Source organism: Trachemys scripta, chromosome 2, assembly GCF_013100865.1.
Source record: "Trachemys scripta elegans isolate TJP31775 chromosome 2, CAS_Tse_1.0, whole genome shotgun sequence".
Taxonomy (NCBI): Eukaryota; Metazoa; Chordata; order Testudines; family Emydidae; genus Trachemys; species Trachemys scripta.
In genome coordinates this window covers 260,982,357-261,005,449 of record NC_048299.1, presented here as the reverse complement: position 1 = coordinate 261,005,449, position 23,093 = coordinate 260,982,357, and the positions used below count along the sequence as shown (strand labels likewise).

The following is a 23,093-nucleotide window of genomic DNA, read 5'->3' as shown; positions in this document are numbered from 1 at the left end:
GGCTCATTGAGCTCTGGTCCAGCGTAGTATCTGTTCTTATCAGTTTAATATCTGATATGTCCTTTATTTGAGGACTGTATATTAAATTGTTTTTTGAAACAGGGGGATGGAAGAGGAGCTTGCTCTGTCCACCCCATGCATTGACCTGGTATTGCAGTGTCTCCAGGAACGGTGCATCTCCGCTTGGGGAGAATGTTCTGGTTAGAAAAGCAGAAAGAATTTTACTGTGAAGAAGCTTCTTCAAAGTAGATTTTTATCAAGTAGTTGAAAAAGCTGAAATCTCCAGCAGCGCTTTGGGTGTTGTTTTAATGACAAGATGCTGTTAGGCTTTCTTGGGGGTGTTTTCTGACTCNCTGCTTTAAACGGAGAAAAGAATCTGGTCCAGCATTAGGTGGGTTAGGATCAAAATTTAGGTTTAATTTTTAATACAATAAGTTGTACAAAACCTGCTATGAAGAAGGGTCAAAGATTTAAAAAAAAATGAAGAAAATTAGAACCATCTGTCTTGAGGAAAAAATGAACAATTATTTTCTTTTCCTCCCAATTTGAAATCATTCATAATGCTTTTGGCAGATGAGGTGAATATTCCACTGTGTCTCTGTGTGTGCCTCCAGGAGCTTGCAGTGATATTTCAGGGGTTGCCAGAGCCAGAAGAGTACAAGCAGCGCACTACTTTTAGGCAAACATACCAGTAAATAGTGCCAAGCATGTCAGAAGAACCTCACATTCTGCCACTAGAGGGCATGGGCTCACATTTTGAGTACTTAAGTGATAGATTTGTATGAAGGAAAACGAAATAGATAAAGGCTTCAGGCTTTTATCCAACACTAGGGCCAATGTGCTAAGAAATGAATATATTAACAGAGGGTAAAGTCTTCATTACTTGAATAATCTAATAGGTGAAAGTCCTATTAACCCAAACCTGTATATGATAGAATCACTCTTCCTTAAAATGTACTTTTATTTTACTAGCCTTTATATGAAAATTCCTTGTCAAAAAGACAAACTAGTTGAAATTTAATAAATGTTAAAATATGTTTTATATTTTAAAAAAGTCTCTGAACACATCACAGTAAGAATATCTCTGCATGCAAAAGTTGTTGCAATGGTGTACCAGTGTTACCAGCACCACTGCAAATACTCTTTTTCAGAACAAGTCTAAGCATCAATGAATCCTATATTGCTGCAGTGGTAGCGTGGACTAAAAGTACAGATAACTGCATCTGCACTGTTGCAATTAGTTATTCCAGCACAGTCCCACAATGCACCTGTAGCCCTGTCAGTGACCACTCTATGCAATATGCATCATCTCCTGTTCTCAGGATCATTTTCTTGCTTTAAGCTACTGCAGCTTCTGGAAATTTAATGCACGATTTTTTTTTTAATATGGTGCATTGCATGCAATCTTGATGACCTTTTTAGTTACAAATATTTTTTGCCCATACTGGTGCCATTTAATTTTACAAAATGATAGTTTAAAAAATCTGTATTTTTCTTAAAATGGATGCCTGTTATATCTTCAGATTATCACCAAGGGGTGATGTGCTGGGGACTTTTGGAAATATGCTTCATGTAGACATGCTGAAGATTTTGCACTAAGCCAGGATGGGTCGCTTAGGTCATTCAACCGAACAGTACAATTTTCTAGTATAGACAGTGTTAAGTGTCAGTCACAGCTTTGAATTTTCTGGGTTTGCTAGAAATTGCACGTGTTTTGCATTTATTGTAGGTCAATGGAAAATTGTTAATAATTTGCAAAACAGGTATTATTTAACAATAAATTTCTAACACATACATGCTACTTTATTTATCTAATGGACTAAGGAGACGATAGTTTAAGGGACTCTCCATTAACAGATTCTGATCTCAGTTACACTAGGGTAAATCTGGAGTAACTTCAATGAACTCAAGAAGTCACTGAAGTCCAACGAAGTCAATGGAGTTATTCCAGATTTACATTTGTATAACTGAGATTAGAAACTGGTTCCAAGTCTTCAAACCACACTCCCTTTTACACTTTGAGAGATCTTAGAGTTAGAAATCTTCTTAGCAAAGCCCCTGCAGTTCACTTTTACAGTGAGGCTCTTGTGAAGAAAAGCTGCTAACCCACATACAAGCCTCGGACTGGAGTAATTCCTGGGCTTCTAGAATACAGGGCCCCATATCCCTGTGTGTTTAACATTAGAAAGGTCCCCTCATCTGCAGGAGGAAGAGAGCTCATTTGCACAAGCCATTTCTGTTCCCACTTGGCTCAACATTTTGTTACGTGCTGTTGCAAGTAACAAAAGAATGTTTTTGAACTGGGCCTAGGCATCATCTCGACCTCTTCTCTGATCAGGGCAGACTGCTGCTGAGCCAAGATCCATGCTGACCTGTTGCAAAAATAGTCATGGCCTCTATTCACTGGAGATCATCATTATGTGAGCAACATGGACATTTGTAACTATGGTTACCTACTTTTTCTTTGTATGGCTTCATCAGCATGCTGTATATCAGGCTCTACAGAGGTTATGTGAGGTCAATTAAAGGGAGAGTGTTTGAGTTATTCCGAGCATCCTCTCTTATCCAGTACATGACAAACACCAAAAACACAACAAACAAAGAAAATGTTCCCAATCCCTCCCATATTAAACATTTAGTTAATCTACAGATGACAGGACAGCCTCCCTTGTGCTCAGGAATCCAGTAGACACACAGCATGCATCAGGAAAGCACTCCTGGGATTTAAATTAAAAAGGGGCTATTGACACTTGTCAGGACTGAGGCTAGGTCAGACTAACAGGGCAGTGGTAGTGTTACCTGTCTAAATATGGGAATTGTCTCCAGATACACTTTCAGAATCAAAGTCTGCTAACTCAGCTTGGCCTTCAGGTGCAGTTTGACTCCAGCTGTCTGTACAGTCCGAGACAGCATCATCATCCCCTACTGTCACCTCCACCCAGTTCACATCTCCAGCGTCCTCATTTTCCTCACTACCGTGGCCGTCTTGGCTGTTGCATTCCAATCTGTCCTCAGTTTGATTCCCTAATAAAGAGTCTTTTGGTGGATCATCGTCTTCTGTTGATCTCATGACTAGTTTGCCCACGTTCTCTTCGTTCAGCTTTTTGTGCTCCTGGTAATGCTGCCGAGACACCTGGTTACTGTTCTTTGGACTCTCATTTTGTTTTAATCCCTTTTTCTGGTTTTGCTCATTATGACCCTCCACAAGATACTGTTGCTGGTATCGGTCAATCCATTTTAATGTCCCAGTTCTTAGGGAGGATCTATTCTCCTTGAACCAGCGGACTATTTCAGTTCTAGTGAGCCCAGTTTGAGCTGCTAACTGGTCATACTCCTGGGGTGATGGCCACTGGGTTCTTGCAAATGTGCTCTTCAGCAAGTGAATCTGCTCTTGGTTTTTTTTGTTAAATGCTGTGGAGGATTCGGATCCGGACAAAGAACTGGGTAGCTGGGAGCTATTCAGCAGCTCAGTCTGGCTTATTGTACCATTATGGAGTCCCTGATCCTTATTTTTTTTGTTGGATCCCATAGAGTCCAAGACAGCTTGTTCCATGCTATCCCTTAGCTTTCTCCTCTCAGAGAACCAGGAATCAACCTCTCTTCTACTCAGCTTGGTTTCCACTCTAAGCCTGTCCAATTCTCCTTGGGTTGGAAAAGAGCTTCTAAGAAAACTTTCTTCGAGAATCCTAAGCTGCTCTTGTGTTTTCTCTTTGAACCTCTGGGGTGTGAAATCTGCGTATGTGTGGTATGTACGCCCGTGCCGGGCAGCTGCAATGGCTAACTGATCTTTTGCTATAGATTCACTAGTGATGTGAACAATGCCCCTTTGACTTCTGTATCTGTGATCACTGAACCACTTCTTGATCTCGCTTCTGGAGAGACCGGTTACTTCTATTAGCCTGTAGACTTCTGCATCGTCAGGAAATTGGCTCGTGATAAAACTAGCCTTTAGTTCTGCTATCTGTTCCTTGGTCTTTTTTCGGTCATTTGTTGGTGTCAATGGCGCAGCATTCAGCTTGGGTGAGATCTCAGGCACATGAACTACATGTGGACGCTTGACTTCTGGGGCACCCGACAAGGTCTGTATTGTCCGTTTCTGTCCGTGATTAGCAGCAACAGCAAGTGTAATCGGTGAGCAAGAAACTGTTGATCCATTTGACACTTGAGTCAAAACCAGGCCAGTCTGGCCGAGTATCTGGCAAGGCAAAGCTGTTTGGATAATTGGCTGTGGCATTTTTGCAGATGTCAGATGAGCTGGCAGGACAGTGATGGTTTGGGGTACTGACTGGATGGTTCCATTAAACATCTTCTTTCTTGCCTCTTCTACCTCTTCTGGAGACCAACTGATTCCATGCTTCAAACGCTGAGTAGCAAACCAGATTCGGATTTGCTCCTCTGGGTGTTTTGATGCTGCTGTCAACCATGACAGCTCTGCTTGTGTTGGGTAAGGAAATTTATTAAAGGAGTTGATCATGGTTGCATTAGTGTCCAGTGCACAGTTGTATTTGGTACTGTTCAGAGGGACTGGGACCTTGGGGACAAGGTTGATATTTGGTGGCAGCTGTACAGAGGGCATAACATGAGCCAATACATCATGAAGAAGGTCAGATCCATTGATACAAGCAATAGATTCAGTGGTTTCTGTAATGACATGGGGGAGGGTCCCATCCACGTGGTTTTCCATACCTCCCTCTTCTGTCTTTTTGGGACCCTTCTTGGTCTCCACTTTAGGCTTTCCCTGTTTCATGATTGGGGTTTTACTTACATTGATCTCACCATGAAGGGCTTCATCATACTCTGCATTTTCTAATCCACTGTTTGTGACAGTGACAACATTATTCGTTGTCTCAATGGACTGCTCTAACACAGTCTGATTATTGCGTTTGATTAACTTCAGCTTAAAATTATTCTCTCCCGGGTGATATTTTGTGTTGTGATCAGATAAGGAATCATATTTTTTGGTTGTAAAGTTACATTCAGCACACACGTAGAGAGGGTTGAGGATTACGTTTGGGTGCTGTGTATCAACATGCTCCGTAAATTCATTTAGGTTTTGTGTTGAAAAAGGACAGTATTTACATTCATAACCACCTTGGGGTTTCTTGGATTGATTCTCAACTGGGGCTTTCCCATCCACCACTTCACATTCTTTTACAGAGCTTTCTGTATCAGCAGCCCAGCCATCTTTAGAATCCTGCTGGGGAGTGCCAGCACCTCTTTCTTTTAAGGCTTCTCCATCCTCAGGAACAGCTTGCTCCATTAGTTCAGGTGTTCGCAGCATACATGGAGTTGTTGACTTTCTTTTGCTAGCCATAGCACCTATTATGGTGTGCAACTGTTTCAGACGGTGACTCTTTTGGGGGAACAAACCCCAAGAAGCCCTCTTTAATGGCTCTGATTTTCCTTGAATATTATGGGCTGGTATGTTTCCAAAAGAGTTTAAGTGCCATCTGTGATCGTCAGCTCCAACCCCCAAACATACTGGGCTGCATTACACCTGCAAAACAAAACACACACATACACACACACACACACAATTAGATTCTTATTTATAATGCATTTCAAAAAAAAAAGTCAGCCCCCAAAACACGTGCTTCTAGGAGTCAATTCTGGATAATGCTGAGCACCCGCTTTTCCTTACGCTAGACCAGAGGTGAGCAAACGATGGCCCGTGGGCCACATCCGGCCCGTGGGACACTCCTGCCCGGCCCCTAAGCTCCTGGCCTGGGAGGCTAGCCCCTGGACCCTCCCCTGCTGTCCCCCCGCTGCAGCCTCAGCTCGCTCCGCCGCTGGCACAATGCTCTGGGCAGCGGGGCTGCAAGCTCCTTGGGCAGCACAGCTGCAGAGCCCGGCCTGACCCGGTGCTCTGTGCTGCACAGTGGCGTGGCTGACTCCAGCCAGTCGGCCCAGCTGTAGCGCCACCAGTCACCAGCGCTTCAGGCAGCGCGGTAAGGGGGCAGGGAGCAAGGCGGGTTGGATAGAGGGCAGGGGAATTTGTGGTGGTGGTCAGGGAGCGGTGGTGTGGCTAGGGGTCAGTGATCAGAGGGCAGGGAATGGGGAGTTGAATGGGGGCAGGGGTCCCCAGGGGGCAGTCAGGAAGGAGGGGGGGTTAGATGGGGTGGCGGGGGGCAGTCGGGGCAGGGGTTTCGGGGGCGATTGGGGACAGGGAGAAGGGGTGGTTGGATGGGGAGAGGGGTTCCTGGGGGCAGTCAGGAATGAGAGCAGGGGTTGGATGGGGTAGTAGGGGGCAGTCAGGGGTGGGGGTTCCAGGGGCTGTCAGGAGACAGGGAACGGGGGGGGGGGAGCAGGGTGTTGGATGGGACAGGAGTCCCAGGGAGCCGTCAGGGGGTCAGAAGCAGGACGGGTTGGATAGGGGGTGGGGCCGGGCCACACCTGGCTGTTTGGGGAGGCACAGCCTCCGCTAACCAGCCCTCCATACAATTTCGGAAACCCGATGCGGCCCTCAGGCCAAAAAGTTTGCCCACCCTTGTACTAGACAGATGGATGTGAAAAAACACTGGTTTGCTTCATGTGTTACAAGGCATGAGAACATCTAATATTCTTTTCCCAATTAATTCAAGGGCAGGATCAGGCCAACAAAAGTAATGAGCATCTCAGAATGAAAAATTCATTAAAGGTAGAAAATGGCACTGGAACAGAAGTCAAGATGATCAGACATAATGTTTAATACTCATTACAGAGCCAACAAATTTAGTTGGACAAGGGAGAAGATACACAGTATTTATATATGTATCTTTCTTTAGAAGCTAATTATTAGCATTATTTGTAAGTCTACAATTTTAAAACTGAGTGTGTTTTATATAAAACTTAATTACTTCCCATGGTGGTTTGCATAGTAAATATATGGCTACTGAATGAGTGTGGTTACTAATCCAGGGTGATTTCTAAACAAAGATATATGGTGGTCTCACTTGTGTTGGTACATGCAGAATGGAAAGAAGGAGAGTTAGGGCAAAGCAAATATTTATTATACACAGCCACTCAATTTCAAAACGCTACATCTTGATTTAGAATAGGTTAAAATAGACAGCAAATTGCTGCAGCAGCTCTTGGTGAAGATGCTACAAGTTACAGCTATATAAATAAAGTTTCCTTAAAGAACACTTTTCACTGAAAATCGATAGAAATGACAGAGGGAAATTTCTAGAAGGCCCATTTCGCTCTCTCTCACACACACATCCACCCACCCTTACTGTACTTTGTTCCTGCTGGTGTTATGATCAAACTATAAGTTATATATTGAATTTTTTGAAGGATTTTCTTAGGTCTATTTAACTATTTCAGGAATTGGATTCACATATTCTAGGAATTTGAAAGCCTGATGTTCTGCATGGATTTTTTTTAAATTAATGTTTTATTTTTTAAAGAACATGACATCAACACCAATCAGTAGAATAGCAAACAAGAACAAAATGACACAAGCTGTATTATGAACTCTCTGTGCCGATAAAGGGGATGGAATTTAAGTGTCACAACAACCTAAAACAACATATTGATGTCAGTGTAAATTTCAGTTGTAAGTAAATGGAAGAGTTAAAGGGACATAGAGACCTTCTGAAAATATCAGTTTCTAGGTAATAATGGCAGATTTTTCAGAGGTGCTGAGAACCTGATGTTCCTGTTGAAGTTAGATGGAGCTATGGATGCTTAGCACTGCTGGAAACCAGGTCAAACTCAAAAAAGATCAAAATTCTTGATTACACAGGTATAAACCCAAAATAACTGCATCCATTGGCTTCAATACCAATGGATTTAACACTCTGGTTCAAACGAAGGTGATGCTACTTCAGAAATAGGCTTTAAAAATCTTGTAAATGCTGTTCACATTTCCAATGGCTCAGGTCCTGAAAGTGCATCTCTCTCAGGTGCAGATGCATTTCTCTAATTTACAATCAAACCTGGGCTTGGTTCACTTTGGGACAACTCAAGAGTTCAAGCTAGTGCAGAATGTGACTGCCCATTTAGTGTGTGGTGCATCAGGCAGAGGCACATAACACCAGAGAACTGCTGCCATGTAAAGTTCTGGGTGGAGCTCAAGGTGCTGGTTTCAAGCTATAAAACACTGAATGGTTTGGGACCCAGTTGAATGACCCCTTTCCTGTGATCAGCAAAGACAAGCACTTGAACTGAAGCCTCCTACTGACAGAATGTTTTCTTTGATGGGTCCTTAACTCCAATTTGCTTCCTTCATTGATCTGTCAGAGCCTGGATTTTGTAAACTTCTGTGCATGCTGCAGAACTAATCTTTACTAAGAGGGAGTCAGGGTTCCTAGATGGAGGAGCTGTATATGGAAGGGGACTTATGGAATGAGTAGGTAGAGGGCTTTTATTTTTGTAGGGGGACTACTAATTGGAGAATTTATGGATCAAGGTGCTGTATGGAAATATTTTGAATTTTCTAATTGCCTGTTTTTAAATGCTGGGAGGAGTCCAGAGCCTAGCAAAGACATTGGAGGAATCTAAATTAAATAATGATATAACATTCCATGGCAGTTTTAACTGGATACAATGTTCTCCTGTCCAGGGTTACTGTGCGCTATTAAACAGCTAAGGCATTCCAGCCCAAAAAGGGCCTGCATTTTCAGTGGTGGGTGAAGCGATTCCCTATATTTCACAGTGTGGAGCACCTGGGCACAAAAGGCTCTCACTAAATGTGAATTGTTAAAATGATACAGCAGAAGTGTGGAGGAGAACACAGCTGAAGATGCTGTTTGTTACATAATAGATGTCTCAGCATAGATCCATGCTGTCTTGGTCACAGTCAGCTTCCTCTCATCATCTTCTATTAGTATGGACAGCTCTGTTCTACATACTAACAGAGATGATGCTTTGGCATGCTGGGGAAGTATGCTAATGCATATTGGCCCCAGTTCAGCAAAGCACTGACGGATGTGCTTAATGTTACGCACATGTTTAAGTCCCATTGGGGTTCAATGGGAATTAAGCACATCTTTAGGTGCTTCAATTAATAGGGATGGGACTGTTTCACGTGCTTCAGGTTAAGCATATGCTGAAATGCTTTGTTGAACCAGGGCTATTATGTTCCATGCTCCTCTGACCTGAGAGCACGAATATCGTACATCAGAAAGGATAATGCTGTCCATATCCCTAAGCCTTGCAGAGTCTGATGCGATACATTGGGGTACTGTACACATCTGGATTGACTCAGATAAGAGTTCTCTTTTTATTTGAAGAGTTCACACAAGGGGGCCGAATTCAGGTTGCATTATGATACAGACTTTAATTACATGGTCACATACCATTTTTACTGCAGGCCCCTGTCTCCATTGAGCATCATTGGTAGCAACAGTTGTTTTGTGGAAGTAAAAAGGGCTCATCCATTTTCACCACCATTGTGCCTAAATCTGCTCAGAGCTGGGTTAGACGCTGCAGTGGTGAAATCTTTTGCTACCACTGGTGATGCTGGGAGATTGATAGAAAAGTGATTGGGGACGCAAGGCCATCTATCCTCATCCTCCCTTCATATGTGACAGATTATTCCATCAAAAAGAACAAATTCAAATTTGCTCATAGAAGAAACTCATTTTTATACTGCAGTGATCACAGTCAGTTTATTAATAGATTATAAAGCCAGAAGGGACCAATTTGATCTAGTCTGATCTGTTGCATAACAGGCCATAAAATTTCCCTGAAATAATTCCTCTTATATGTTTCAGTTTCCATACTATGGCAAAATCCGGACATCACACAATGAAATACAACTGCAGAAACTTTTTATAATTATTTCTAAGCTTCCACTATTCTTGTTCTAAAATAAAGATTTAAAAAAAAGAGAAAGAGAAAGAGACCACTTTGGTTTTTAGTCATCTCCCTTTTTCACTTTTCGCTTCACCACTTTGAACTAATAATACCACCTAGTTCTTCAGCCACAGAGCTCAAAGTGCATTATCCCTACATTATCCCCATTTTACAGATGGCAAAACTGAGGCACAGAAAGATGAAGTGACTTTCTCAAGGTCCCTGAGCATGCCAGTGGCAAAGACAGGAGTGGAACCCAGCTCTCCCAATTCCAAAGTCTAGTGCTCTATCCACTAGGCAACAGTGCCTCCTTAAGAACATGTTTTGTTTTATTTTATTTTTGTTTTATTTTCTCTAAAAGAACCATATGGTAAAATCAGCAAAAGAAAGAGAATCTAAGAGGCATCAAAGCCAAAACAAGACTTATTGAGTGTGTGCATGTGAGGATGCTCGGATAGAGTGGAGGAGCTGAGATACCACAATGATGGGTACATTATAAATAGCTACATGGACAGATGGATAAATAGATGTAGAAGAAAGCAAGACATTGTTCCAGTTAAGATTGTGATTAAGGCTAAAAATTGTACAAGGCTCCACTTGGGCATGGTCTCGAACAGCTCTTACGCAGAACGACTTTTTTTCCCTTTTAACCTACGGTTCGTACATTTTTTTTTAAGAATTAGTTTTTCTGCTCAAAAATGATGACCCTATGTGCAAATTAAAGACAAATCGGATGCTTCCCTTTAGAGATTTGTAAAAAGTTAACTTTATTTTGATCATCCATGTTTATTTGCAGGAAAAGATCCATAGAAGTTCTCTCCAGTCCCAGACATCAATGAGATCTCTGTGATGGCACAGAAAACCACTTTGACCCCTTGACCTTTACGTGAGATGGCCTGCCTGCAAGAGGAGGAAAAATAGGGCACAAGTCTCTAGAGCCCCTGGAGATGCGTCTCAAACCAGCTGATGCATACATTGCCTTTTGCTGTCAGGGAGAGGAAAACATCTCTCCAGCACTTGACCTCCTCGATGGGATGTCTGCCAAAGTGCAGAGACGTTTGAATTCAGATGTCCATGGTGCCTGCCCCTCCAATACCCTGGCTCACGTCTCATTTGGGATAAATTAATATAAAGTTGTTAAGAAGCCCCCTCCGGCCCTGAAGCTACCAGTCAGTTCTCATACCAAATGAGGACCACATATGCCAAATCTCAAAGAATCACACACTATATGAATTTGGAGGGGCTGCCACATCTAATTTAATAGCTTTTCACTGGGAATGTCAGAGAAAATAACAGAAGTGTCTCAGAGCTTTCAAAAGGAAGCATCTTGTCAGGACATCAAAGCCCACAAAAGATGTCTTTTAGCTTCGTTGGGTCTTTTGACAGAGTTGTTAAATGATTCTGCCTCTGCTCCTCTGAAATGGGAGCCTCAGACTCTCCTGTGCTTAAAAGTTAACTAGATCAATGGCTAAGGAAGAATACCAACTTGCTAGCACAGGGGTTCTCAACCTTTTTCTTTTGGAGGCCCCTCACCATGCTATAAAATCTCCATGGCTTACCTGTGCCACAACAACTGGCTTTCTGCAAACAGAAGCCAGGGCTGGCATTAGGGGGTAGCAAGCAGGGTGACTGCCTGAGGCCCCATGTCATAGGGGTTCCATGAAGCTACATTGCTCAGGCTCTGGCTTCAACCCTGGGTGGCGGGGATCAGGGCCCTGGGCTTCAGCCCCATGCGGTGGGGCATCGGCTTTCTATCCTGGGCTCCAGCAAGTCTAATGCTGGCCCGGCCTGGTGGCCCCCCTGAAACCTGCTCATGGCCCCTCAGGGGGCCCTGGACCCCTGGTTGAGAACCACTGTGCTGGCATGAGTCACCCCATTGTACCTACAGATGGCGGTTTCTGTAACTAGTAATGATTTAAAATCAAACAAACCCCAAACTCACTCAGCTACAGCCTAGCTTTGTTCCATAGCAACAAACAAATCTATGTAGAAAACAACAAAGTTAAACCTCATCTCACAGCCTTCATTTAATTTTTCAAAAATACTAAGATTTTTAGGGGCCAAATTCATCCCTGGTATGAAGCCAATGGTGTTATGCCAGGAATGGATTTTTTTTTTTTTTTTGCCCTAATCATGCACAGCCTCCCTCACCACAACCCAGCCTGTTTTGTTGTTTATGTTTCATTACCATTGGGAATCCATTGACCTTCCTTTCAGTTGCTTTTGTTGACAGAAGCAGTCTCAGGCAGTGTGGGAGTGCAGAGATGAGTTATTGTTACTGGTGTTCCACCACAGGAGCCATGGAATTAGGCCTCAGCGAGGACATCAGGCAGAGAGGCCTTAGACCAGTGACTCATTCAGGCCAAGCATACATGATTCACCTGAACATGGGGATGAAATGTAGACTTCGCACAGCCAAACCCTTGCCTCCTTCCTGCACCTCCACCCCCTCAACCTAGGCTGCAGTTTTTCCTTTTTGTCCTGCCACCCTAGAACACAAAATCCTGGTATTTCATGAGCTAAGACACAAAAAGCTAACGACAACAAGGTTAAAAATGAGATCACTTGTCTCTAAACACACAGCTGTATGCCTGAGCTTGGTCCAAGCCAGACTCTGTGTGTGTGTGTGTGTGTGTGTGTGGTAACAAGCACCTGTCATTTGCCCTGCTATTGACAACTGATTTGAGCTGGTAGTGTACAGGTCAAAAGTGACCTGCTCCTTTAAATATATCTCCTCAAAAATCCATTATAGCATTTGCATGAGTGGCCACAGTGAACGGCTTTGTTACTGTTTAGCTCTGGGTCAGAATAACTCAACTTCCCCCTCACAATGACTTTTTAAATAGGAAAATGACTCTACAGAGCCAGACTCGAGGACAGAGTGGCAACTGATTTTGTGCATCCATGTGAGAAAAAGCCTCAGACTTCCTAGCTGGGGCCTTAGGCACTGAATAGAGGGCAAGAGTGGGGCCACTGATGGGTTCTTAAGAACCATACAGCACGACAGGCTGAGAGAAATGAACCAATGCTTAGGCCAGGTCTACATTAGAAAAGGTTTGCCAGTATAGCTATACCAGTGTAACTATACCAGCAAATCCTTCCAGTGTAGATGCAGCTTATACTGGCAAAAAAGTGCTTTTACTGACATAGCTTATGCCAGTTCCCTGAGGTAAATAAGTTCTACTGGCAAAATCACTTTCAAGCCAGTATAACTGTATCTACAATAGGGCTTTTGCAGGTATAGAAATGTAAAAAAAAAAAAAAAAAAAAAAAAATCCACTCCCCTATCTGACATTTCTGTACTGTCAAAAGCTTCTAGTGTAGACCTGGCTTCAGGAGTTGTTCTAGCCTAGGATTGATCAGACCAAGAATCAAAATTCTTTACCTGCTGAACACTGAGCCTCTTGAGAAGTGGGCATTAGCCCCTCTTCATACCCTCACATCCCTCTCTTTCAACACTTGTGGCCCTAACCACTGCCCAGTTGCACCTCCTAATTTCTACTTTGGGGCTCCCTCCCCACAATTATCTGCTTGAGGAACAGTGCTCCCTCTAAGCTGGCTCCCCAGAGGAAGCAGCAGAGAAAGGAGAGAGACAGCAGAAATGGGACCACGCTATATAGCATCCTGCTACCGTATCAAAATTGGCCAGATATGATAAATGGGTAAGGGATGAAACCCCAAGCTGTTTGAAAACCGGTCCTGGGTGAATCGTACCTACTGCAGATTGATACCCAAGAGGTCTGTCTCTTTTCTTAAAAAAAAAAAAAATGACACCCCTCCCCCCCCGACACACTTTGGCATCACTTGTATATCTTATCAGTCTAACAGAGTAGGGTGATCGGATGAGAGGAAGAAAATATTGGGACACATGGGGGGGGGTCGCCGGTGGAGCCAAAAAAAAAAAGAAAAAAACCCCCAAAAATGGAGTACCGCAAAATATTGAGACAAACGCCTAAATATCGGGATGTCTGGTCACCCTATAATAGAATCTAACTGATATGTCTTACTCAGTTGTCTGCTCTGCCATACATCAGCACAGAGGGATGCCAGCACCCGCCTTCGTCCAGGAATTTGTGGCAGGGAAAAGAACAATAATAATCAAAGGAAAATATAAATTCAAACAAAAAAAAAATGGGGGTTCACTTCCAAGATACAGAAAGGGTGGGAGTGGTGTCGCCACTCTGAACAGTGAGGGTTTTTTTTTTTTTTTTTTTTTGCTAATCTCTTGGTTTAATTGCTCAGTAGCCTAATCTCCATAAAAAGTATGTTCTCGATAATAAATTTCCTGAACACAACAAACAATCACCACAACTCAAGGAGTGAATTGTGCCCTATGACTCAAAACTGTAACAATAAAAAAGCTACAAGAAACAATGCCCCAGATCGGATGTCTAATTTCACTGAGTTTTGAACTGCCTCACACTGTTCTCCAGTTCTTTTCTTTGGAACCCGTTCCTTGCAGTGAGTTACAGATGAAGCAGCTGGGGAACACACGTTAGGGACATCTCTGACAGAGAGCAGCCAAGTCTTTATGCCTTCAGGTTTCAGGATATTATCCCAGTTTATAGTGCAACAAATCAATCTGATTGAAAAACAATTACAGTCTACATTCATTCCTCTTAGATGCCATTCAGTTATTGTTTCTACCAACTCACAAACTGCATGAGCACTTTATAAAGTAGAAAATCAGTTGCATTTATTTCCTCTTATCAGCAGAATTTCTTACCACTATCAGTGCTCTAAAGCCAAGCACTCTGCAATGCTGCAACTACTCTATACCTGAACTGGCTAGTTAATTTCGGACTTGCTTCATTGATGGCTTCCTCTCCCCATACCTTTTAGACTTGTGCCTGCACATCTTCTACAAGATTCAAAGTGTGGATGTGCGTGCTTGACTTTGAAACACTTGATTCCAGGAGGCATGACAATGCAAAAGTCATACTCGAGGAGTTTAGGCCAGTGCAGATTTTAATTAACATTACATGGTCAATTATCATACAACTCCCCACCCCCATTTTTCACCACACAAAGACCATGGGAGGGGGAGAGGGTAAAGGTGTGCAGTATATTAGAGTTATTATCCTGTCCCCATTCAGAAAAGCTAAATGCATGTTCATAATGTTGAGATAATATTATTCCCTTACAAATCCAAGGATGTTGGATGAGAGTTACATTTCAGGGTATGAAAAGGAACATGCACGGGAGAGTGTTTCCTCCCCCCATAACTGTTTTTAGCGTGCAGCTGTTACAGTAATATAAAAAAGCATATCAACTAGGATAGCGAAAATGCCATTACATTCTACTGTAATTACATGCTTAGAACATTTTAATCATGTACAAGGGAATAAGCACAAGTGGACCAGGGCAAATGAGACCCATAAAAAAGGTTCATATATAGCAGCTGGTTATAACTTACATGATTTACAGAAGAAAATAGTAGAAGGGAAAATTTTGGGGAAGATCTCATACTTGGAAGTCGGAACATGGTTTACATTTGGACAATGTGCAGGGGGATACTGACTAGATCTTCTACACTTCTATTCATGTTGGAGCTGGCTAGAGGCTTGAGACCCTTTTGATTCTTTGTAGGTTGAATAAAATGGAATTAGAAGAAAGCGGAATTAGAAGGTGAGATATGTGGAAATGGTTCTGAATAAGATTTATAATACTTGTGTGGAAATGTTAATTTATTAGGTTAATGTTAAAGATAAACTTCTGTATCATTTGAATTATTCTATTATTTTTGCTTCATGTATTTTAGTAGTGACAAAATGAAACTTGAAAAAAAAATTATATTGCCATAAACAGAACACAGTTTGAAACCATCCAGGTGTTCATGATTATGGCTGTTTGTTGACACCTAGAATTCTGACTAAAGGAAAAAAGTGATTTGTAGTTTTTCTTTCTTATAAAATCATATGGTCAAGATTTCAAAAGCGACTAGTGATTCTGGGTGCGTTGCTTTTCGGCACCTGACCTGGGACACTACAAAGGGCCTGACTTTCCGACAGCTGGTGCTCAGCACTTTCTGTAAATCAGGTCCTCTTAAGATACCCCTTAAGGTACCTTTAAAGGAGGCACTCCAAATCACTAGTCACTGGTCTTCATCACTCTAGCCTGCCAATTAACTACTGAACAAGACTCCATGTGGAGGTTGGGAGGGTGGGAAATTTTTCAAAGGCATCAAGGGGTATTGACTGTAGAGGAAGGATGACCCAGTGGTAACAGCAATAGCCTAGGACTTTGGAAACCTGGGATGAGTTCCCTGTTCTGCCACAGAATTCCTGTGTGACCTTGGGCAAGTTACTTAGCGTCTTTGAATTTTAGTTCCCCATCTGTAAAATGGAGATAATAGCACTCCCCTATCTAGTAGGGACGCTATGAGAATAAATGCATTATAGACTGTGATGCACTTTGAGATCTACTGATGAAGAGTGGTTGGTATTTATTATTAAAGCCAATAGGAGTTGTGTGACTAACTCCCTTCTGTGCCATTGAAAATTTCCCCTTTGTCTTTAAACAAATTTGGCTTGTATATGACCAGTGTGATATTGATCTGGGCTTATAAATGGTAAAAAATCATGTATTCTGGGAGATGCCTTATCAAACCAAGACATACTATTAAGTGTTATATAATTTATACAGATACTTTGTTCTCATTGCATACTTTTAAACTATAGAAGACAGCTATTTTAAGACTTCCATAATGAAAAATAAACTTTGTCATTTGCATTGCTGAGAGTCCAAGGCCTCAGACAGAATCAGGGCTACACTAGCTATTGTACATACACAAACGGACAGTCCTTTCCTAGTTAAGTTTAATATTAAACTAAAATACTGTGTGCCATGACTTTTCTTTAAAAATTCCCAGCTAGGATCATCAGCCAGAATATTTACAGTTGATCGCTTAAAGTTAGGCGCTTAAATCCATGTTTACGGTCCTAAATATAAGTGCAAAAGACACTCACTAGTCCCAGTAAAATCAACGGGAGATTCAGGTTCTTAGCACCTTATCAAGCTGCTTATATTTAAGCAGTTTTAGGAGCCTGCCTCTTAGAATCTCAGGTCAAAAAATGTTGGTCCTGACTTTGTATTTTGAATCATCATGGAATAATCTGTCTAAAAGGGAAGTTTCTCCTCTAACCCTTGTCACTTGGTGATTAGTTTTCACCAGGGGTCGGCAACCTTTCAGAAGTGGTGTGCCGAGTCTTCATTTATTCACTCTAATTCAAGGTTTCGCGTGCCAGTAATACATTTTAATGTTTTTAGAAGGTTTCTTTCTATAAGTCTATAATATATAACTAAACTATTGTGTATGTAAAGTAAATAAGGTTTTTAAAATATTTAAATGAAGCTTCTTAAAATTAAATTAAAATGCAGAGCCCCCTGGACCAGCAGCCAGGACCCGGGCAGTGTGAGTGCCACTGAAAATCGGCTTGTGTGCCACCTTCGGCACACATGCCATAGGTTGCCTACCCCTGGTTTACACCCTGAAACATCATTATTTGCAGTACAGTAATGCATGGTGGTTCCACCCATGATGAGGGCCTCCATCTGGACAAACATAGTAAGAGACTGTCTCTGTCTAGAAGAGCTTACAGGCTAAACAGACAAGGGGTGGGCGGAAGATTGGCCACCAGGAGGTGAAGTGACTTGTCCAAAGTCAAACAGCAGATCAGTGGCAGAGCTGGGGATGGAATCCATGTTTCCAGACTTCTTGTCCAGTGCTCTATCCACTGGAACAGACTGTTTCTGCAAGCATGGCATGAAGGTTTATAATTTTCTAAAACTGTATTTTAAAATATCCTACTTATTTGTAATAGTAAGTGTTCTCAATAGCCACAGAAATGTCTAACCTCTCTTCAAATCCTTGGCCTCAATTATTTCCAGTGGCAGTAAGTTCTACGGGTTAATTATGCACTGTGTAAAAAAAATGTTGCTAGTAAAGTTGTGGTTTTTGTTTGTTTGTTTTTGTTTTGTGTGTGTAAACCTCTCCCCCCCCAAACTCTGGATTTCTAAAAAAGGGTTTTTAAAAAGTTGACTGAGTTTTCTTAATAGGAAAAGTATAAAATTACAAAACAATTACCCTAGCCACTCTAATTCCCTGCCTATTCAGCTGGTTGAATTCCCATCACTGGATTCAACTTTCTCCATATTGGCTTCAACTGTGGCCATAAGATGGGAGGCACATGATTTATAGATACAGAATAGAAAATGTATTTCTAGATAGGACCCTCCACTACACTGCATAAATCCCAGCTGCATCCACATTTTACATGGAGAAAATTATTATTTGAGTATTTAGTTTCTTCTCTTTTGAAGCACAGTTGATGCCTTTACAAAAGAGTGAGTTATCCTGGGGTGGGGGTGGGTTAAAGGACCACTCTTCATTCTAGCAACTTTTAGAAATCAACTCCATTTGTTAAGATCAAACATCTAAATGGCACCTCCTGAGTTTCCTTTCTCCTTCTGGTGACCTCTTCCATGACAGCTTTTCTCCACCTACACGGAATACATTCTCACGCTGAAGTACTTTTATCCACTTCAAACATAAGGTAAGAACTCTACCAGGTTAAGTGTCCCCAGACCACAAGGAAAACTGGACAGTCTAGGATCTAGCCAGGTCCTTCATCATTTGATTTCTTCTCTTCATACATTTACAGTTTTTAAGCAACAGGACAAAGTGTTTACCCTTTTGTGTTTCTAGCACCAGTCTTCTCCACAAATACATCTGTCTACACTGAGAATTGTACAATCTTTCCACCTAACCAGGAAAAAAAATCACCTTTTCCATGCAACAACATCAATTTACAGGCACTCATGAATACTTTTGAAGTTGAGTTGCAAAGTTAAAGAAAACAGAGTTAAGCCCAGATGTACCTGCTGGACATTCCTACCGCATGGGGCATTCAGCACAGAAACAAGTTTTAACTGCCTTTTTAAAAGATCTTTAGTTGGTTGAAAAATATCCCATAAAGCACTGTTCTCTGGCTTGACAAACACAACATATGGCACATGTCACGAATGATACAGGAAGCCAGGCAGTGCCCAGAGGATTTCACAGAGGAGAAAACTTATCATTGTGCTAAAAGCTCCCCCGCACCCCACCAACTCCTCCCTCCTGTAAACCTGCATAGTTGGGGGCATTCAATGGCTGATTTAAGTCTCAGCAGAAATGTTAGGGATTAAATATATGTGGAGACTCACTTCTAAATGTAATTCCTGCAATGAAGGTTGAGGCACGCTGGTGGTTTGCTATGGAAAAGCTTTCCCTGCTGTACCTGCCCTGTGAATTTTGGGGCTTCAGTTTCCAGCATCAGCAATCTGGCACCTTTCACAAGCACTGAAAACTTTTTAATTTGAAAAAAAACAGAAGGGAACGAAAAAACCTGCATTCGTTTGAATGACGAATACCCCCTTCAGCCCCCCCCATAGACTTTTGTTTGAATAGCTTATTGATCAGTTAGGAAAGTTCTTAGTAAATACCTTATAGAATGGAACAATACAAACAAAAGACTTTTAAAAATGAATGATGTACATTGGTAACTCATGCTTATTCAATGTGGTGCTCTTTCCCGCTCTACTGACTGGGTCACATAGAGAGGTCGATAAGCCTGCAGAATCAGCCTTGGCTAAGAGAGATGGGTCTTTTAGCTCAGGCATAGCTGTTCATACTTTCAGATCCAGAGATTTTGGGTTTGATCCCTGCTGTCAATGACACACCCATTGTGCTGCCTTTACATATTGGACACCTGTTCAGTGTTGCCAGCAGTTGTAATTTTGAGATATTTGAAGTTCTTAAAGCCTCAGCACCAGAAGGCAAATAGAAAGAACCATATTGGGGTGTGTGTGTGTGTATATATATATATATGTGTACACCTCTACCCCCATATAACGCTGTCCTAGGGAGCCAAAAAATCTTACTGCATTATAGGTGAAACTTATTATATTGAACTTGCTTTGATCCGCTGGAGTGCGCAGCCCCCCAACCCACCACGGAGCACTACTTTACTGCGTTATATCCAAATTCGTGTTATATCGGGTCGCGTTATATTGGGGTAGCGATATATATATATATAAAATCATGATTTTTAAGTCAATTTCATGATTTTTTGAAAGCTTAGGGTTTCTAATATTACTGTTGCATAGGAAAATCTAGCAGAGGTGGAAAGCAAAATAAATGTTTTTTATACTATATATATAAAATAAAGTGCCATCAAATGCTTAAGAAGTTTCTGCTGCATGGGTAGCAACCCATCAAGATGCTCTATCAAAACATATGGCTGGGCTGCATGATTTAAATGATTTATTATGTAGTTGGGTCACTATTTAACTACTTTATTTCCTTTCTCCCAGGGGCTTCTGTATATACTTCATCTTTACATTGCTGAAGGAGGATCCCTATTTCTCTGAGCCTTTTCTCACAGATCAGGAGAGGGTAATCTGAGAATGGGATAGCTTAAAATCTTCTTCCCACATGGTGGTTTCAACCTTACTCCCAATATACTGCTGTTTACCCCATTTCCCTTATTTTCATCCTTTAAGTCTGTGTTGCCACTGATGCCACTATCACTTGTACTCATTTAAATTGGCAAGGTTTCTGAAATGTGAACTTCAGTTAGCCCAGAGTCTTTTTTTAGCATCTCATGACAGGTCAATAATTCCCATTTGTAAACCACTGGTTCCAATCTGGAATTAAAGGAAACCAGATTTAAAATCCCTCTACTAAAAGTGAACTCCTGAGGTTTCTGTGCCTTAATACTATAAGGAAGGGTGCAGGACGCACTACAGGGGAAACACAGCAGAAGTATTTGCACAATAACTATGCTCTCAAAAATGTTAAAAAAAATAGGAGTCCCAAGTCCATATTTAGACACCTAAATAAACAGCTTGGCTTTCATAGGTTCTGAGAATCCAGTACCTCTCAAATTAAGCCAAGGGTAGCTGCTGTGTGCTTAGCACCCAAGAAAACCAGGCCTCTTATTTTCGTACCTAAGGCCATGATTTAGCCAGGTTCTTAATCACATCTAGTTTAAGCACAAAATAGTCAGTCCCACTGAAGTCTTTGGTACTAGTCACATCCTTAAGTATCTGGCTGAGTCAGGACCTAAATATGGACTTAGGAGATGAACCTCAGGCACTCATTTTGAAAATCTCAGCCTTGCACTCCAGCCTTTATTTTTCCCGTCACTGGGGAAAACAGTTTGTTTGGTACAGCTCCTTCCTAAAATTTGATTAGTTCCCCTGCAGTCACAGTCAGCGCTGGATGATATTAACATAAAACTTCCTTCCCCTAGTTTTTATAAGAAACACACCCCAAGGTAAGACAAAGATCTTGTGCAAAAGTATCTTTATCAGATAGAGAAGCTTTTGATGGAGATCAGCTGGCCAAATCTATACGGCCCCATTGTGACTTGATTACTTTGGGGTGGTGATGGTGATGATTTGCTTTTTTAAGTGTAGCCAAAATGATACAAGGAATACAGTACTTGAATGAGGAGTGTTTTACAATGGTTAGGTTTTCTTGTTTCTCTATTTTTTTAATCCCATGGTGATTAGAGGATTTAGTTTTAATGAGAGGCTTTTGTACAAAGATATGCTGGTATAACTGGGATCCAATCTAATCTTGTCACATTTTTTAATTAAAATTTATTTTACTATAACTTGTTTAAAGGAAAAATTATTTTCAAAAGTATTCTGTAGATGTCCATCAAAATGCAACACCACAACTAGGGGACTTTTTTTTTTTTTTTTTGAAGTGTTGCCAGGTGATTTCCATTAATGTTAAAATTAAAAGCTAAAATCCCTTGCAGCAATTTGAAAGTATACCTTTCTGTGTCCCCTCTACACATACAGACTTATAGCTTAGGTACTTAGCCATCCGAAGAAGTGGGCTGTAGTCCACGAAAGCTTATGCTCTAATAAATTTGTTAGTCTCTAAGGTGCCACAAGTACTCCTGTTCTTCTTTTTGCGGATACAGACTAACACGGCTGTTACTCTGAAACCTGTGGAACTTATATGATCTACACCACTGTAGAATGTGGGCACCTCACAATCTTTTTTGTGTATTTATTCTCACAACACCCAATGTTTAATAACAGTAGGGTACAAAGTCTCCCAGCACCTCTCACAAGCAACACATTTATTTAGAATAATAAGAAACTGAACAGCATGCTGCTTTCAGTGAACTGGATCAAGACTCATTGTCCCTAGCTTCCACGGTAGCAACTTCATAAATAAAAACCATCATTATAATTACACTGAATTTGGCCTGTGGATATAGTCAAGTTTTTCAAAAATGCACTCTATGAAATGATAGCCAATGAAGTTCCTACTTCAAGAGTTGAGACGAGTCTCAAATACAGGAAATTAAACTTACACTCAGACACTTGTTTCCTTTAGGACAATGCACCCCTCACTTGCAAAGTGGGTGAGAATAGAAGCATAGTTTGCAAACACACATCCCCCTTAGAAAACCTTTCAAACAGTGCCCATTCCTACGGAAAAGAGCTGTCCAACCATATAATGCCTGATATTTCAGGTGAACTTTTACAGTTTATTAAACATTACTACTTGCAAATCTTGCATCTATTAGGCACAATGGCAAACAAACACACCTTGCCATTTCAGATCACATGATAGAACGAGCTTCCCCTTCCTCTACTAAGCATATTTCATCACTCAGATTTGACACAGTGTAAAGCCATTGCCCTCTATGCACAGTAACGGTTTGCTACAACAAAGATTTGGTAAGGTCACAAAAGGCCGTTGTAGATGCTAGAATTTGGGTGAACAAGGCAATTCTTTCCCCTTGCCACCCAAAATTGATTGTGCATAATCTGGTGGAAAAAAATAAACCTCTCTCTCAAACTTACAATCCTTTCTTCCCATTTTAAATGGTCAGGCAGGCAAGACACAAGGAAGCAAGCAAGCTGTTGTTTGTAGCATTAATTACTGCTAATTCTAATCTGAATTACAGCAAGGAGTGATGGGTCTCAGACAGATTATGGTGTTCTATCTCAGTGGGTAAGGTTGCCAACTTTCTAATTGCACAAAACTGAACATACTTGTCCCGCCTCCTGCCCCTTCCCTTCCCTTCGGCCCAATCTCTGCTCACTCCATCACCCCTCCCTCTGTTGCTCGCTCTCCTCCACCCTCATTTACTAGTTTTCACTGGCTGGGGCAAGGGGTTGGGTAGCGGGAGGGGGTGCAGGCTCTGGCTGGGAGTGCGAGCTCTGGGGCCAGGGATGAGGGGTTTGAGGTGCAGGAGGAGGCTTCGGGCTGGGGGGTGGGGCCCAGGGGTTCAGAGCAT

The 23,093-nt window shown here is 41.7% G+C and overlaps 1 protein-coding gene and 1 non-coding gene across 6 annotated transcripts in view; one reads left to right on the top strand and one right to left on the bottom strand.

Moving 5' to 3' along the window:
- On the top strand, positions 1–182 carry LOC117873984. The gene has a single exon (XR_004644853.1). It is a non-coding gene; the product is annotated as a U2 spliceosomal RNA (small nuclear RNA).
- Positions 183–2,585: 2,403 nt separating this feature from the next.
- Positions 2,586–23,093, bottom strand: part of ZHX2 (zinc fingers and homeoboxes 2) — a 106,898-nt gene continuing 86,390 nt past the window's right edge. For 3 of the 5 annotated variants that reach the window (XM_034763542.1, XM_034763541.1, XM_034763544.1), the window contains one exon: positions 2,586–5,497. In XM_034763542.1, the coding sequence (XP_034619433.1) occupies positions 2,804–5,314 (2,511 nt within the window). In that variant the 5' untranslated portion in view covers positions 5,315–5,497 and the 3' untranslated portion in view covers positions 2,586–2,803. Of the gene's footprint in view, positions 5,498–10,754; positions 11,441–11,986; positions 12,162–23,093 lie in introns of those variants that run through there. The other 2 variants (XM_034763543.1, XM_034763545.1) reach the window with 2 other exon arrangements.